This window comes from Harpia harpyja, chromosome 1 (assembly GCF_026419915.1).
Source record: "Harpia harpyja isolate bHarHar1 chromosome 1, bHarHar1 primary haplotype, whole genome shotgun sequence".
Classification (NCBI taxonomy): domain Eukaryota; kingdom Metazoa; phylum Chordata; class Aves; order Accipitriformes; family Accipitridae; genus Harpia; species Harpia harpyja.
This window is the reverse complement of record NC_068940.1, coordinates 13,670,234-13,689,075: the sequence shown is the minus strand read 5'-3', so window position 1 is coordinate 13,689,075 and position 18,842 is coordinate 13,670,234. Positions and strand designations below refer to the sequence as shown.

The following is an 18,842-nucleotide window of genomic DNA, read 5'->3' as shown; positions in this document are numbered from 1 at the left end:
CTGCAAAGGAGGAGGTGGGACACTCTTGCTTTTGGCAGAACAACCCATTTGAAAAGCTGTGACACCTCACGAAATTGTGCGTATACGTTCACATGGACTACACATACATACCATGTTAAAAGTAGGGTCTCTCAGCTACGTATTTCCATGCTACCTGTATATGACTCGCATGCAGCAAGACGCTTGGAGCAGGCAGAGGACATACGCCTATTCCTTTAACTTCTGCTTGTTTGGAAGCTATTCAAGAAACAGACTCAAGTGGGAAAGTTTTCCCTTTCCAACCTCTACTCAGCTCTTTCCCCAGAGGGTATTCCACTGAAATAAAATTAAAAGTGCTTTTTGTTTGTTTGTTTGTTTGCTTTTAAGTGACAGCTCTAGTAGCAGCCCCAATGTTCAAACGAGCTTCACCACAGGGACTCATCCAGAACACAATGCCTTTTGTTAATGAACCTAAGACAACAAGTATTTGGGGAATCCTTCAAATGAATTCAGCTTCTTAAACTAAGCAGGTGTACAGCATGTCAAATCTGAGCAAAGCAAAGGAAATGCTAGTATTTTCTGTTCCCTTATTTGCATGGCAAACTCGTGTGGTCCAGAAAAACTCATCTCCAACTTACAGTTGAGAAGGCCCAGCTGCAGAAGCGATGCCAGAGCTGTAAGGATCATGAAAAGCAGGAGTCCTCCTCTCCTCCCCAGAAACCCGACCACCGGGCACATGGCCAGGCAGGATGCCAGTGCAATCCCAGCCATGGTGTAGTAGTCTGCATAGAAGTTGTGCGTAATCGCCATCTTCGCTTCGTGCCCCATCATGCTTTTTGCAAAACAGTGGTGTATGCCGTAACCAGTCAGCCTAGAGGGAACAGGAGAGGGCAAGAGGACGTCATTGCTGAGAAGGCAGCCGTGCACTGCAACGTAATTCAACTTGGGAACACGTTAATGGGAAAAGAATTTCTTCTGCTGCAGAAATACAACACCTGGAACAAAAAGACTCTACTCAGACTTCTAGGTGATACTGTAAAAATAAGCAATGATCATAAGAAACAAACGAAAAACCCCTATACAACCAGACATTTGCAATCTACTGGCTTCATTTGTTGCTCAAGATCAGGGTGCAAGCAACTTTATAATGACTCCTAGCACGTGACTGGTTATCCCAGTGTATTTCAGAACTCCCCTATCTTGAGAAGGTCGTCTCTCTGTTCCCAGTGCATCTGCTGACAGCCACAGAGCCAGTGCTGCTGCAATGAAGCAGCCTGTGTGCTTGAACAGCAAAACACCACGCAATACAGATGTGTCTTCCAGGAAGACCCACCTGCCTGTGGCATTTGGTCGTACTAAAGATTGCATCTCACTTCCCAAGCTAGCCTATTACAACTGAAAATCCCTTAGAAATGAGTACTTGAGGTCACACGTGCTGCAAAGATTATTACAGTGATGAAACGATAAGCCCTAATTCAATCTACATTTTTACACCACCCTTCACAGCAATGCATCTACCCTTCTTTTAAAAGTTTCTTCGTGATGCCAGTGATCAACATCTTGCCACTCTATTTCATTCCTCTTTCTCCTGTCTCCCCTTGCCTCCCAAAAAAAGAAAAGAGAGAAGAGGGAAAAGAAGAAGAAGAAGAGGGAAGGGTGAGCAGGGATCTGGAGGTACAGAAGTCAGATGAGAGGCCCCAGCCATCACCCCTGACAGGGTACAAAACTGCGGCAGAGCTGCTATGGGAGGTTACTGCTCCCAACTGTCCCCATCGCAGCACAAAAACCCCTGCCAGCAAAGGCCTCCTGCCCCTGGCATTTAGATCAGACAAACCTCCTGTCACAAATTAATTGTGCCTGACAGAGCAGCAGGTGTGGGTCCAGGTCTCCAAAAAATGAATGGCAGGTACATTACACTGCTAGCCCTCTATCCTGAACGTCAGGAATTTGAAGCTCCGTCAGTGTAAACTGGATATTAATATAAGCATAGAAACAGGTGGGGGAATACACAATCTCTGAGCGCATGACAGCCCAGGGCCTGGGGAACTTCTCTTGCAATCTTGTGAATCAATGCTATAGTTCAAAAATACACCCCCAATACCAAACACCTTCCCCTCTAAAAAAACCCAGCACAAGTACTTGCTCTTATACAAGAATGTCATTTGCTTTGGATATCTAGATTATAACTGATTCCTCCTGTAAGTGAAGTATTAATCAGCAAAACAATATTTAATAAGAGGGCAGAGTTAAACAGTGTGTATCTTCTCTCTTTCTCTTCTGTGCATGCCAACACACTTGCTAAAGTTGTTATTTAGGCCATGACCTATAAAGCAAATTAATGTATCATCTGCACTTTGCTTTCCAGCCTGCTTCCCCAGGAATTACTCTATTATCTTAACTGGCTAAGCAGCTCAGAACAGTTGCTTTTAAAACTAAATACATTTATCTCCCTTGATGTCTCATAATTCCCTGCAAAAGGCTCCTTCTCCATGTTCCATGCTACACAAATTTAGCAGAGCCCCATCTAACAGGAATAACAGAATTAAAATTCAATAGTTTTTTTTCCACCCCCTAAAAACAAACATGAAGGCTATTTCCTCAAACACACATCTGCTTCATGCGCTTCTTGGACAGCAAACAGCCTCTGTGTGCTATTGCCAGAAGTCACTCTTTGGGCTGCCTAGTTCTGGTTTAGGGAATTTCCAAATGTGCGTAATTAAAAAGGGCGAGGGAGAAGGGGAGAATTCCCCACACAAACATTTTTCACAAATACAGTTAACACTGGCTATTAAATCTACCAGCTCAGCCTAAGACGAAAATGCTGTTTCAGAACAGAAGAAGTCACCCACTGGTAGGGGGGAGAGAGACACAAAAATTATAAAACCAGAGTTGGTTCTGCAACCGATGACACTGGAGACCAATCCCTGAAGTCTGTGTGCCTCTGGGTGACTGCCCAGATCTGCCCAGCACAGGGGCTGTCCTCTCTGGGTTATGACTGATCTATGAGCCTGCTAACAGGAATGAAGGCTGCAGAGTATGTCCCTGAAGTGATGAAGAAAAAGCCACAAGAGAGCCACATACTTCTAAACAGAGCAGAGGATGGGGGATTTCCAGTGTTCTCCCCACCTCCCATCTGAAAAAAATAACGAAAGGAATTCAAATGAGCATTTTTATAAGATAGAAAAATTTGAAAATCCACTGCTGCTGCCCTTCCAGAAATTGGGTTTGGTTAGAGGCTAAATTTGCAGCCCATCTATTTCCTCTGTACAAGGTGCTCAGTTCTGGGCAGAAGGTCTCGGAGCCTGTAGCCTGCAAAACCCTCAGGCAGATGCCTGGTTTTGTCCATGTAGGCATGTTCAAGCTGAAGCCTTAGGACACAGGCATCACATTGCTCTGTGTGAGACTGCACATTCTCCCTGCGTGCCCCATATGCGATTTGGGAGAGCTGAAGCACTTTGTAATCTGCTTTTGAAGACCTATCAAGGACAGCTGTTATACAAGGGAGCAGGCTTGTATTTACTGGCAAGCAACATCTTTCTCTGCAATACAGATATATCAGATGTAAACAACTGAACTTGCACTCCTGTGGCATCAATGATTTCAAAAATCCCACCCAGGGTGCCAGCAGCAGATGTCTGCATGCATGAGCATGTACCAGCACATATCCATGCAAGACCACTGATGACAGCAATGCACTTGCAGCACGACACCTGAGAAAACACATGGTGCTGCTCCCTGAAACGGCCAATGAGTTCCTCCACATTTGCCATAAAAATAATTCCCTGCAACAGCTGGTGTTTTTCCAGGATCATTTATCAGAGACACTAGTGAAGGGTCCCACACTAAGAAACAGAGGAGCTCCCCCATCATTTCCCATTACTGCTTCCAGTTCACCTACCACACAACTATTCAAACAGAAGGAGATCGGACTTACGAGTTCACACACAATACTACGATGTTTTTCCACAGGTTCCTGGTTCCCACCACTTTAACAATGCAGACTTTCTTCGGTCTCCTGGCAATCTCCTTTTCCAGCTCTGAAACAAACCAAACGAAAATTATTCTTTCACTGGGGAGAATGAGGAGGATAAGCTTTGCTTGTGAACTACAGATATTCTGAGGGATATTCTGGAGAGCAGGACACTATTGATTTCACTAACAGCAGCTATAAAAACGCTAAACTACCTGCCTAAAGTCCACCTCAGGTTTCTCCTTTTCTTCCGGGCTTCCCTTAACTGTCTTGGGGCTGAAGAACTGCACAAGAACTCCTTCACACCCCAAACCTTCTCCCAGTTTAAAACATGCATGTAGAATGGGGGCAGTATGGAGCTTGATCCCAGCAAGTGTGATATAAAATTTCCTGAAGAACTTCAGGATTCTGCTAATTTTTAAATGTCCACAGGCAGGACTGTGCTTGTGCAGGATTGCTCTCAAAGACAGTCCCTTAGCTCTGTTACAAGATTCTTGACAGTGCTATAGTAACACACAAGGCTTGCAAACATTGCATCTGATATTCTTGTTCGCACCAGACAAAAATGAAGGGGACTGCTTACTTCCCAAATATCACTAGGTTAGAGCTTGAACACCTACCTAAGCGTACCAACAAAACCACTGTTTCCAAGCTACTGCATCAGTGAGGCAGTTGCAAGGGCATGAAGTCCGGTAAAAACGGAAGAAGCTGTAGCTATAAAGAAGCATCACAAAAACGATGCACTCCAAGAGTACAGACTAGGACTGCTTTTTAGGGCAAAGACTTGTACTGCTGCTTTCTAGACTGACTGCATTTAAAGGCAGCAGCGTGGTCCTGTTCTGAACTGTGCATGTGTTCCCTTTGTGCATACCCAATTAGCCCGGGTGTCCTCAGTTGTCCGCACTGGCCTGCCCCGACCTCTGTCTTACTCCACTGAATAGCAATCTCTTTAAGAGATGCAAGACAGGGAAAAACAAAAGCAAGCTGCGGGGGGAAAAAAATGAGATAAATCACCTGAATTTACAAACAAAACAAAAGGCACGTTTGTCTGCTCTTACTTGAAAATTGTATCATAAAAAATAATAAATCAAACAAACGCTATTTATATGCAAATAGTTGAGCTATTCACTGTTCACAGGTCACTCCTGGTCTTCTGTCTAGACTAACTACAGGGAACGCTTCTGAGAAAAGCAGCAAAGGGTATTTTACATTAATGTTTGTACTTAAGCAGAATATTGCCATACTACTTTCCTTACTACCTGATAACAGCCATTTCTCCCGAATCTACGTAGCATGAAGCTCACAAAAGCATAAAAACAGAGGTGGAGCAAAAGAGAAAATCGGTCAACTTAATATTCGTACTACAGGAGCACTCAACAGGCTCAGCAATGGATCAGGGCTATATTAAAAAAATAAGCAATGAAAAAAGATGGTACCTAATCTCAAAGAGCAAGGTCAAAATGATTTTTGTAGCAAGATTCTGGAAAGGAGTAAGTGGGAATAAAATAATTCAGAACAACTGACGCAGTTAGATAAAACATAGTTATGAAGCCTATAATTGAGCCCAAGCCAAACCTTCTACAATGAAAAAGTCAAAGCAAGCACTAGAAGCAGCACAAGGTTTTGAAAAGCTGTCCGTGACTGTTTACTATTTCAGCTGAAGGGCAACAATGAAAATCACCACCCAAACACCACACATAGCACAGATTTCATGTGGACATAAGGGTTCACACTCAAACTGTCTAAGAATGACCAGATCTGGCCTGTCAAAGGAAAACATCTCCTCTGTCAGCAGGAGACAGTCCTTGATACCATTTCTTCAGATTTTCTTAATTTGGGTTTTTTTTGTTTCTCAAAGTAATTTTTACTTTTTTTCTTTGGGAAGAGAAAGTAGATTTTATTTTCAATATGTGCTTTATTGAGCCACAACTTAATAAAATTAAGAGAAGCGACACTTAACTTGGTTACACTTCTCTTCGGAGCCAAACATCATTTTGCCCTCCACTCCTGCTTTGTTCATACATTAGGGGTTGCTACAATCCACATGTTCTTTATTTATTGTCACGCATCCTTCTCATGTGCACCCAGGCCCCCTTTAACCTTTCTTATAAATCAGTCTTTCTGTACTAATTCTTGTCAGTGTTTTTCACTGAACTGCTGTTCTACCCTCAAGTAATGGATAGCCGGTGGGTTATGTGAACTGCCAAACACCTCCTCTGCTCAGCTGCAGCGAGGATCACACAGGAGGGAGATTTCTCCCCTTCTCTACCCTGCCTCATGCAGCAGTCTCCCTTCAGCGGACCCTTGCTTCTGCTCTGATGGGGGTTATGCTGCATGGATACATAGCATCATTATATGAAAAAGTCCCAGAGGAGATTCCAGATGTAGCTGCATTACAAGGATTAAAGAAAAAAAAAAAAAGAAAGAAAAAAGAAAGAAAAAAAACAAAGAAAAAAAAGAAAAAAGAAAAAAAAGAAAAAAGAAAAAGAATCTGGCCTCAAATCTTACACCAAAGACTGCAAACAGCTCTGACTTTTTACTGAAAGCCTTCTAGCTCTGCCAGCTGTTTACTCCTCCATCCCTCTATGATGTGTTAAAACTCCAAAACTGTCACCTGCTTCAGATGAATGATTCTCCCCAAATCTCCAACACCATCTATCTTTCTGACTACTTTCTCCATCCCTTATTCCTATATATACCAGTCAGTCGTTCACCAAAAAAAACCCCCTACTGCAAAAGGAATCATTTACAATAAGCAAAATATCATTCAGATAACAACAAATAAGCTACGTGACTTGCAAAAAAGTCATCAACTACTGAACTGGCTCTCATTTAAGTGGCCTGCTGTCTTTGGAGGTAGCCTGCTTGCACGAAAGGACCTGCTCTGACTGTGATGGGCATCAGGAGAGCGGCAGCTCTTAGGCTGTCTGGACTTCAGAGGTCAACATTAAGATCTTAAAAGAGAAGTCAAGCCAATGCCTATTAAAAGCCTGTGGAAGCAAACTATTGCTCTCTCAGTTACTGGAATAACACCAGGAAAACTCCCCCTACCCCCAACCTATTCTTTGATTTTGCACTGAAGTCACCAGTTCAGAAGGAATTTGCATGAAACGTTTCAGTTCTGATTGATTTACCAGAAGGGAGAGTGTGGAAAATAAAAAATATTTTTATCTATTTACTCAGAGGCCCATTATGAGTTTTCCCATACTCCTGAGCCCACACACACTCTAGGCGTACTATTCAGGGGCTCAGTAGGAAAACTGTCAACAAGCTAACTCTTTATATCTCAGTGGAAATTAAAACCATTCATTGGGACACTAAAAGTCTCATGGGGAGGGGAACCCTACAAGCTTCCAGCTCCCAATGCTGCTGAATTCTCGTGGGATCCTCTGTGTTTCGGGAGCATGGCTTTCAAAATCAGAAAGTATCTTTAAAGCCTTCAAATGAAGTCACCCATCTCTGCATCACTTGGCAAAGACAAAATAGACAAAGCTCAAATCAAGCAGCCGAAAAAGGATGTCCAAAATGACAAGTGTCCTGTGGTGACGGACTTCTGCTGGATTTTTCTGGCTGCTAAACGATACTGTCAGTAGCTCTTTGAACATGAAAAGAGCTATGGAAGCCCAGCACAGATGCTCAATCAATCCGCAGAGCATGACAGCTCTGCAGCAGGAGGTAGACCAGTCTGAAATGCAGCGCTGAAGCAACCTACTCTCAGCCATACTGAGTTACTGGTACACAGGGTTATTTATACCTTCTAGGTCTTCTGTCTCCATGAACTCCCTTTGTGCTTATTTATTTACTTATTTATTTTTATAGTGGAGGACTAGCCTGATACACTGCATTTTTGAAAAGCCTAATAGTGAAGGAATATTGAAGGCTATCAAGTCACATACAGAAATTATGAGGTGGGTAAGGAGCTGACTGATGGGCAGACAGCAATAAGGGATAGAAAAATAGAAATCATAAGTGGATGGCAGGAGGTTAGTGGTGGGGTGACTTATCTTATTGTCAAAAAAAAAAAAAAAAGAAATCTTGTTTAATAACCTCGCTAGGGAGCTTGGCACAAACCTTAGGAATGTGCCAGTGAAGTCTGCTGGTGACAAAGTGAAGCACTGCCAGCAGTACAGCACAGAAATGGGACATTAGAGGGAACTGGGTGAGCTTAGGACCCTGTGTGGCAAAAGCAAGTAAAAATGCAAAATACAGGGTAAAATGCTGGGGGACTAATGGGAAATGTTTCTGCTGGAAGATAAGCTTTTAGCAAATATTGTGATGGACTTGGTTATATACTGCTTGAACACAAGTGACTATAAGGCACCAGTTTATTGTGTCCATGAGGTATTTGCAATTCAGACAATGGAATACTGGTGTTCTTTTATAATTCTGGTCACCAATATTTGAGAAACTAAAGCTTTGGCAAGCCTATTTATAAAAGGATAGGAGATACAGGAGAACTTCAGCTCAGCAAGGGAACAGGGCTGCTGTCTGCTCACATAGCATGGGAAAAGAGAAAAAGAGATTTAAGATAAAGACAGTCACAGACAGGAGCAAATGGGAAGGGAAGACAGACAAAGAACCTGGACAGCTATAGTGTATTTGAATTGAATGCTAAAACATAACCCAGTACGAGAGCAATTTGGAGTCTGGAATGGCCTTCCAACAAAAGCACGGGACATAAATACTAACAGCATTTAAAACGAAGCTCATTTCATAAGAGCAACTGTATAACTCGATGACTGTAATAGCAAAGGACTGATTGCAATAATTTGTTTCAATCCTGTATTTCTAATTACATTAAAAAAAAGATAGGAAAAGCTAGATGTAAGGTTGCCATTGCAATCTTCAATTGCTCATATGCATTATGATACAGCACTTAATTAGATGATCACACATTAGTTTTTCCCCCAGAATGCTCACTACAGTCAGCAAATGGGCAGCCATTAGTGATGTCTCTACCTTTCCCATTCAACATGTGCCCCTCAGCCTTATTATCCAAACCTCCCAGTGAGTACAAAATCACAGGTTTCCTCAGAGACATTCCTACAGTGCTGTCAGAATATTCATGTACTTCATAAATACCGACGAAATCATCTCCACCACCTTCTTGTAAGAGTAAGGACAAAGATTATTCCTGTTTTGTAGGCAGGGAGATAAAATACAAAGGAATTGTGTTCAGAATGAGAAAAATCACGCAGCCTTGTAGGTGCCAATATAAATGCTCCCAGCTTTCTGCAAACCAAGCCCCAGAATTACATGCTAGAGACAAACACTGAAGAAATTGTGATTAGTGACAGCACTGGAAGAGCCTGGTTCCAGGGAAATTTTCATCATCGTACAAGAACATCCCTGGCAGACACAGGGAACGAGTACAGCTCTTCAGGAGGCATTCAGCTTCATTTCCCCAAGCCTGTCCTCTTTCCTTCTGCAACCCTCTGCCTCATTCACTACACACCTTCCAAATTCTGCAACAAATGAGGAACAGACAACAGCTTCATTCCCACAGCATCGTCCATCCTATGCACTGATTCGTCCATCCTATGCCCTGTGGAAAAAATAGGTCGTAATCATGTTATTAAAGGCTGTATCATCATGCCTTCATGCCAGGAGGCCAAGCAAGGGTTGCCCAGGCAACCTGACTTCTTGCATTTTCCAGAGCACGACTTGTCAATGTTTACATTCCTCTAACATTACCAACATTAAAAAAAAAACCAACCAAAAAACAACACAAAGAACACATCAAATGTCACTGTGTGTAGCCCTATCTGGGCCATCAGGAGATTTCAGATACCTACACATGCATTGCTGCTATCTAGCACCGGAGCTATGGAGGAAATCTCAGCAGGCAGGGCAGGTGAGTTGGGCAGTACGGAGGGGTGAAGCACACATTTTAGCAGTGGATTTCACAAGAGAAGAGAGCTGAGATTGAATCCTTGGCCTTGACAGCTTGTTCTGGAGGCAGGGGGAAGCAAATGATCGCAGCGCTTTTGATCTCCACACTCTAGCCCTCCTCTCCTCTTCCTCTACAGCCATCCCTAGTACCTTTGCCCCGCTAAGCCCCTCCAACTGTCTTTATTCTTTGCTCCCACAACTCTTTTCACTCTCTTACTTCCTCTCTTCTCTGTCCACTGGTTCCCTCTTACCGCTCTCCACCTCCACTTGGTTCCCGAGGTCTCCTCTCCTACCCCTCACATCCACATCCAGACTCACCCATCCTCTCTCTCCCCTCTCGGTGCACAGGGGCCGGGGCAGCAGCAGGGCTCGCTGCCAGCCCTCCGCACGCGGTTCCTGCCCCGTAAAGCCGGCTCCTCTGGGAGGAAAAGTAGCACTGCGGACAAAGAGCCAGTGTGCCAGCCGGGCACAAAGCAGCTGCGATGGGCTGGAGCGTGGCCAGCGAGGGTCTAAGGAGGACTCAACTAGTGAGAAAGAGTCATTCAAGCTTAAATAGAGGCTGACCCCCCCCCCTTTTTTTTTTTTTTAATTTTCTAGCGTATTTGGCTTTTCCCAGTGGCATCAAAAGGCCTCAGTAGAGTGCTCCCTTTTCCCCCTGTTCCCTCCAAACCCTGCTGCTGTCAGAGGTTACTACGGCCCTCACCAAGGATACAGTCAGGGCACGCACGGGCTCTCCTCTTCCATTCCTGTAGACCTAGCCAGCAGAAGAGGACTTGCAGTGATCAGTTTTATTCTTGTTACTCACTATTTATCATGTACTGCATGTCCCGAAAGAGTTGCACAAACTCCATCGGTTCCTGCTCCTGGACAACAGGGAACCACCAGGAGAAACCCAGCCCCTCCTGAAAGCTGATTTAACATACAAGAGGGCAACAGAAATCACTGGCTGGTTTTGTGTGAGATGGAAATCTCTGTGGCTGACACACAGTCCTTTGTAAGACTTAAAGGATGCCTTCAAGCAGCACCTTGAACTGTTTTAACTAAATTTCCCACATTTACCTGACTGCCCCCTGGGACTTGCACTGGATATTTAAGTTTGGCAACATTAAACAACCAAGAAACAGGATCTAGTAAAGGAACACATCTGGCAGGTTTGTATGTAGCAGCATCACATGGAGTTACCTGCATTACGGGACGAGGGAACTTGTTTTCTTTCTCTAGCTAATACACCCAGCTCTTCATCCACCACAAGCTTTAAAACAGTGGCGTAGTTGTAGGTGTGATTGTCTAAGGGTATGAGTAAAGCTTTGTAGGGAGAGTTAATCTCTTCTATTAGGGAAAGAGACTGACTTTCAGACATAAGGCTTTTTCACCCTTCCCTCTGCTATTTACCCAATGAAAAAAAAAAAGCATGCAAGTACATAGATCCAAGCCTCAGGCTTAGGAAAAAAAAAATAGCAAAACAAAACAGGGAACTAGCTTATTTATAAAAGAAAAGTCATGGAAGCATGTTGCTCAGTAGCAAGAAAGGTGAATGATAATTTTTTTTTTTCATTAAAAGGAAAGCCCCTGAAAACCACAGCTTTCCTAACCACAATCCACACACATATGCACACACAGTACTTGTCAGCACCGTAGCCCTTCTTCCTCTCCACAACATGTCCTGCACGCTAAAGTCTTTGCATCTATTTGAATGCTTGATCTTTGCTGGCCACTTTTGTAATTACATCAATATTATTTCTCCAAGCTTAGAAAGGAACCTTGGAAAGGAACAGCTATAACCTGTCTGTCCACAGGAGCACTCCAATTTTCATCTAGAGATGAGCAAAAAGGAGGTTTTGTTATTCAGCCTGGTCAAGCAGTTATTTTTCTGTTACAGACCACCTGAAATGTCTCCCACCACAGGGAAAAAGAAGGAGAACCACACAAGGGGGAGTTTCCATGGAAGCATCAAGTCTGACACTCAGGTAACTCCTGGTACGGCTTCCCAAGTGGTGCCTTTCCCAGCACAGCCAAACACACTGGCAGGGCCAGGTGCTGGTGCAGGGGAGATCTGCTTGCAGCAGTTGATCTGTTCCAGCCAACAGACCCTTCACCCCACATGAAGAAAAAACATGCATCTTACCAAAATAACGAAAGCCACCTAATGTTCAACACACCTTTAAAAGGTGTAAGGACAGCTGGTGCTTTCAGATTTCCAATTCCCCAAAACATTCTTTTCTCCTGTTCTTTAAACAGATCTCCATGCTTCCTTAGCTTTCTTTCACCCAGGTCAAAATGACTGCCCTGCAGCTGCACTGAAATATATGTTTCTTGTTCCACAGGAGAACAGGGAAGACATGGGGAAGTTTTTGGAGAAACTGGCAGTGAAAAAGCTGTACTGAATTAATATTATCAAAATATTTCATTTGCTCATGATTGAAGCTGACTTTTTGGGATAATGTTTTGAAATATTTGTCAATAAAACTCACCAAGCCTGTTTTACAAATGACATTTCAATATGCAGTTGGATAAAAATCATTCCCTTGATACAAAATTAAACATTTATTTCTAAACCAGGGTAAAGTCTTGAGCCAACTGGTGAAATTTTGAGACTCAAAACAATAGGGATGATTTAACCATGTCTAATTAGCACACCTAAATTTCTTAAGCATTAAAGAAGAAAATATGACCACATAAAACCAAAAATCTCTTTATGAAGGCTAATTATTCCCGCCAAAAATCACAAGGTGCATCAATCACTCAAAAATAAAGCCACTTAAAGCTGTCAAGGAGGCAGCTCTCCTTTGGTTTTGCAACCAACAACAGACACTACGTTACACCCCTGGGGCAGGTTACTGAAAAGATAAGGGCAATGTTAATTTATAACACTCTGGACTCCTATCAACATCCCTTGCCTCACTTTAATTTGTTTGCCATGCGTACTCTCTGGCTGGCTGAGCATTGCCCATCAACTGCCCATGCTGATTTTCTCCAGACATGGGTTGTTACCACAGCTGCCGGACCTTTCAACTGCAGCTGGACCACTGTCCAGACATTTAGTTGTTCTCTTTAGAGACATCTCCCAGAAGAGCACTGGCAAACTGCTCCCACCCTATGGATTGATTCAAAAACAGCAGACAAATTTTGCTTCCTTTTTTCCCACCCAATATGTGGGCTGCCTCCCTGTGGAGCAAAGAGGCCTTATAGAAGGTTAGTGGCACTTTCCACTATGGGAGCGTAGCCAAATGGACCAGTAAAAGCTTTCAGCAGGCAATAGGAATGGTGTGATTCTTCAGAAAGGAAAATAAGCCTATTCATTGCTTGGACAGCAATTAAAAATTGTGTTTTCTTCCATCCCAGAAATACTTCACCCACTTGATTGCTACTTCTTTTTATTATGGAACTCGTATCAGCTGCCAAAATGGGTACACATGAAACTACTGTAACTCCTGCAGTTATCTGTTATATAGGATACACTAATTTGACTGGTACATATGAGTAAAATTACAGTGGGGTTACCAGCTGGAAGGGACTGCAAGTGAGCGGTTTATCATTTAATTGTATTGGGAGTAATTCAATCACAGGAGGCTGTTACGACAATGCAGCGAGGAATAATAAACAGCAACACAATGGCCCCTAACTAGAGCAAAACAGTTTCCAGCCCTTTCAGATGGAAAACAAAGAATAAAACAAATCACAAACAAAACCCCCTCCACGCAGATAGGAAAGCTCAACAATGGAGTCAGAGGGAAATAGGGGATATCTACATCAGGCTCCATGGCATCCTTTCTGCCAGAGAAGTACCAGCTTTTTACTCATTCCTTGCTACAGCAACTATGGGTATGTGATTATAACACACAAAAGCAGAGAAATGCTTTCTTCTGCTTACTGACCCACTGGAGACACATAGCCTGTGGTTTGATTACATTCTTCATTCGGGATTTCTACTTTTCTCCTGTCCCCACTCAGACCATCAACACTCCCATGCACCCAGAATGAGAGAGAAGGTCCTTCCTTCCAAAATTTTTAGTTAAGCTCATTTCATTCTTTTGATACTGCTCCTCTCTTACTCTCCCTACAGAAATGCAGCGTCCCTACAGAGCTGGGTCAGGAAAGCCTTAACATTTGGGGCTGCAGAGAGAGTTTAAAGAGAAAAAGCAAGGGAAGAAACAATGAAAAACTCCAGCAATATGCCCAACAAATCCAGCATCAACAAGGAGATAGAAATGACCGTGTTCTGTATCACTTAAAGTTTGCAAAGGGTGATGTACTGACAACTGCTATATCTAAATGTATTTGCAGGCAGAGAATCCACAGCATCAAGATGTGTAATAACATTCTGTTTTCCACATGAAAGGGAGCCCCTCCTTAAACAGGAGTGTACCCCTACCACGAAACCGCTGGAAAAAGTAATCAGTCGCGAATAATAGCCATAAAACTTTTTTGATACTTAGCATTCCTCCATGGACAATATCATTATACATGGCTTAAATAAATCCCTCTAGCACATAGTTGCATCTTTATCATTTTCCTTAAAGGAAACTCAGGTAATTTATTTTTTCTTTCCCCTAAAATACATTTAATTTCACCTGCAAATTCAAGAAGCTGACTAGCTGAGAAAAGCCAAATTTAGAGTTTGTTGGGAAACTCCAATTGTGAGACATTTTGTTGCCTCAGAGATAGGTTTTCTCCAAGACCCATCATTTACTCTGGGGAAGATCTGCAAAAAGGATGTGGGGGGGGATGAAGGTCACCAGGTTAATGGCTGCTCATATACCCCTATGCTTTTCAGAACTTTACCAGAAAAATGGCATTTCCATTCCAAAGCCATGTTGTGTGCGACGCAGATCCAGGACAGATACAATTACATGCAAACAAGCTAATTAACGCCAGACTGCCAACTGCACCAGAAATCACAGCAGTGACCTGGGTATGAATACCACAGACCCAAATCAGACTTTTTCACCCCTCACTGATGAAGACTGCTTCATTCATTAGGCACTGATGTTAATGGTGACATTTTTTCTATTCTGGACGAAGTCTGTTCCAGTGCTGACTGATGCCTTTAGCACTGACTGATGGAAGCTACAGTTACCCCAGAGACATCTGACAGCGAGTACCAGCCAAGCGCAGGAAGCATCACCCCTACCCGTGGGCAGAGCTACTGGGTGAGGTCTTCCTGCAGCCCCTGGGGTCAGAGCAGGTAGGGTTTGAAAAAGTGGGAAAAAAAAGAAACATTTCCACTGTTTTCTGACTAGTGGGTAGTCTGATACAGATTGCAAGTGACAGTGCAAAATGGGTGTTTAAGGGCACCGTCAGGCCTGTGAGAAGGAAGAGGGGAGCCTGAACCAAATCTGACAGGTGCACCAGTGAGATGAAGATCCAGAAACTCTTTGCCTTCATTGTAATTAGAGCCACACACACACAGTCTCTTCTGCAAAGCACCCTGCGAGACAGGAGGATGGCTATTTCAGTGACAATCCTGATGACAAGAGGAGTCAGCTCTTTCTAAAAGCATCAGTAATCCAAGGAACCGATAATTTAGACTCTCAACCAAAAACTGCACCCTACCACTGCGGCTTGCAGGACCCCCATCCCCAGAGCAGTGTCACTCAGAGGATGCAGGACAGGAAAGCAAAACGTCTCTTGGAGCAAGGCTTTAAAGAGAAACTGCAACGTGGTTTAGGTCTGCCACAGGGCTGGCACGTCAGAATTGGGGGTTCAAGTGCTGCCGCTTCTCCAAACCAACAAAATAAGTGTTGCGTGATGGGCAGGATCCCAGCGAGCAGTTTCCTTAAAACACAGTTTCCAGAGGCACACAGGGCTGAAGGCGCACTCTGTAGCCATGGTAAAATTCTTCAAGAGATGTCTCTAAAGACATATGGCACTGCAAGATGAGACTATAATTACTAGGACTGTTCAACAGGCCAAGTAATTTTAAACACAGTGCTGGAGTTTAGAATTGTTTTTCAAGAAAAGCAAAATGAATGAATGAATGAATGAACAGGATGATTTTACAGGCAGTAAATGGATTATTTAATTCTGGGCAGCAATGCCATGTGCAGCCATTAGTGAAACGCAAGCAGCTTCATCTGAATGGAGGGATTTGCGGTTGTCTGTCTGTCCTACTCACCGGGCACCACTCCTTTGATGTCACTTTCCGTGTTCACCCTGTTCTTGTGCGTGAACTGAAGGATCAGTTCCTTGGACGCCTCAAACTGCTGTGTAGCCATCAGCCACCGAAGGGACTCTGGGAAAATACTTCAAAGATGGAAAACACATTAGGGTCGCTTCCAAGTTTCTATCAGAGGAAGAACTGATAGTGTTTAGCTGTTCATTTAACCGTTCATGAGCTACGTAATTGTTTTCAAAAAGCAGAAGAATCACTTACGAAACAAATAAGAGGGAAAACAGATTCAGAATGTGTAAATTAATGAGATTTTCTTTTACACTGATTCTCAAATGATCTAGGAACTATCTTATCACCTAGAAATAGGACATATTAAGAGTTTTATAATGTTGGAGGTGTTCTGCCCATTAATACAATTTTGAGAGAACTCGGAGGAGGCGGCAGCACTGTCTGCAATAGACATTTGCTGCCAAGCAGGCAATGAATGAGGTATGCAGTTAACACATGATAATTCAGACCAAAGAAGGAAAATAGCCGACAGAAGTGATTTGGATTCTCTTGTAAAGATGGAGAGAGGAAAGAGAAGAATTACTTTTTACAATTCTAATGGAACAGATTTTTTTAAACATGTCAAAAATCTTCTCCCACATATGCAGACTTTAAGCCATTCTTTTATACAGGTCAGTATTGTGTATGCTCCAGGCAACATTCAGTTGTTGCTCTAAAAGCTTCCCCTAGCAAAACCAATATTGCGTTAGGTTAGTTGCCTTAAAAATATACACATGCACACAGAGTTACAAAATAAAAAAGTTTATTTTCCATCTGGTTGTTTCCTTCAAGTGCTGATATTCACCTGAGTCACTAGCTTAAGTGATCATTCTTCCTTTTTTTCAGATGAATTTATTTTGATACAGAACTAAAAAAAAAAAAAAGTAAATCTTCAAACAAACAAACAAAACCTCCCATACTTCTATAGATATGAAAACTTCCAGATCTGACTCCAAGCATATTCTTCTTTCTTGTTTAGGCCTCATTTTCAGCTAATCTTCCAAAAGACATTTCTAAAAACAAATTTAACAACTACTTTTAACTTCAAATATATAATAAACCTCAAATTCCCTTCACAAAGCACTGATCTTTGCTGTGGATGCTGCCTCAGTTCTTATACTTCCAAGCAGTGGACCAGGCAATTGCACCATTATGGTACTATCTTTTAAGGCTGATGCAATTTGGAAGACAGCTTACAGAAACCTCCATTCTAGATAGAGAAAGTATTATTTTTTTGAAAAAGAAGAAAAAAAGAGAGAAGTCAGGCAGACTGCAATCCAAATGATATCAGGTAATAAAAATATATAACAGCCGTGATGACAGCCATTCAGCTTGACAGCTTATTACTACCACTGGTGCTGCATGGATGCTTTGGCATATCCTCCTGCAGAAAGTCCTGTACTGCAAGTGCGTGTTTTGAAAAATCAAGAATTCTTTGAATGCAAAATCTCCCCGTGCTTGGCTCCAGAGAAGGGACAGCCTCAGCCACTAGTCTAAAAGCTGCACTTCTTGAACAGTCTGCTTCCAGGTCCCAAATGACAAGTCCTACAGGTAGCACCTGTTCCTAGGGAAGGAAAATAGCCACAAGGACGGGCATCGCAGGGACCAACACTGTCTCTGCCTTCCAGCTCCTACAGGTTCCTCAAACTGGAAGTGCTGAAGCCTCACGTCTTTCAGCTGCTCCATTACTCAGTGCGAGCAGTGGGAGGTTCATTTAAGGATCTTTAAAAACTCCTGGGCTGCTTTGAGCCCAGGTCATCAGGCACAGCAAGGGGAAGTGCTGGCCGCCCCGTCTCTGTGCAGGTGCCTGAGCTCGCCTGTGGAGTATGGACCCTGCTGCCAAGGGTCATTTGTACGCACCTACTGTTGCACCTCCTGCTGCCAAGCCAAGCACCATCACAAACTCAAAAGCCAAAAAAACAACAACAAAAAAGCCAACCCCCTGGTCCCTGTGGACTTCTGCACAGAAGTTTGGTCACAACCTTGTGCTTTATCACCTGGCACTGAACACTAATTGAACTTAGCTTTCCGCCAAGGGTGGACAATCGCCCAGATCACTGTGCTGAGCTGACTGTGGACACCTGGTCGATAATCTTCTACCTCCTCCATCAGTGAGGAAAGGACCAGCCTTTTGCAGTCAAAGAAAAGAACGGGGGGTGGGTGGGTAGAGGGAAATGTTTGTCTCCTGTTACACAGCTGCTACTTGGGAGAGGAGAGGGGGAAGAGTGGGAGGGACACTGGTAAAAAAGATCCTAAGCCTGAGAAATCCTAAGAGCAGAGAAGAATCCTTGACAGACAGAAAAAGGCCAGGCAGGTACCACACATAGCTGGAAGGAGAACCGTGATCCTGTCCAGATGCAGACCAAACCCATGCCCATGGAAATTGTGTAGTGTGTCAATATGGGGTCTGCCCCAGGGCAACAAGGCCAGTTATTACAACTTTGCATCTTGGTGAGGGTAAATCCTATCTAACAGCACCAGAAAAGAATTGGCCACCCCTTCCTAGTTCTTCAGTTTTGGTTAGAGTGAAGCAGGAGTTTATTTCATATTATTGATGCCTTTGCTGACGTTCATGGCATGGTTCTCTCAGGAGCTTCCTGTGTCCAAGGGAGAGGAAATAATGCCTCTGTATAACTGGAGCTCCCCTTCTCTCATGGCTCTAGCACGCACAAACTTTGAAAGGAGCCTAACTTCTGTTAACTTATTTTTATACGCTTGTCACCAACCCCTGTGCTCACGTCTGGCTTATATGGGTGCCTCTGTGCCCTTCCCAAACGACCTGTGAGCTCAGCAAAGGCATCTGCTTGATTTGCAAGTGTCCCAGCCCACCAGCCCATCCCT

The 18,842-nt window shown here is 43.3% G+C and overlaps 1 protein-coding gene across 3 annotated transcripts in view; it reads right to left on the bottom strand.

Annotated features, from left to right (window-relative positions):
• Window positions 1–18,842, bottom strand: part of SLC22A23 (solute carrier family 22 member 23) — a 119,839-nt gene that overhangs the window by 14,303 nt on the left and 86,694 nt on the right. For 2 of the 3 annotated variants that reach the window (XM_052780096.1, XM_052780107.1), the window contains exons 5-8: window positions 15,957–16,084; window positions 9,405–9,494; window positions 3,914–4,016; window positions 618–850 (exon numbers count right to left, since the gene is read on the bottom strand). In XM_052780096.1, coding sequence (XP_052636056.1) covers window positions 618–850; window positions 3,914–4,016; window positions 9,405–9,494; window positions 15,957–16,084 — 554 coding nt within the window. The remainder of the gene's footprint in view (window positions 1–617; window positions 851–3,913; window positions 4,017–9,404; window positions 9,495–15,956; window positions 16,085–18,842) is intronic. The other variant, XM_052780116.1, reaches the window with a different exon arrangement.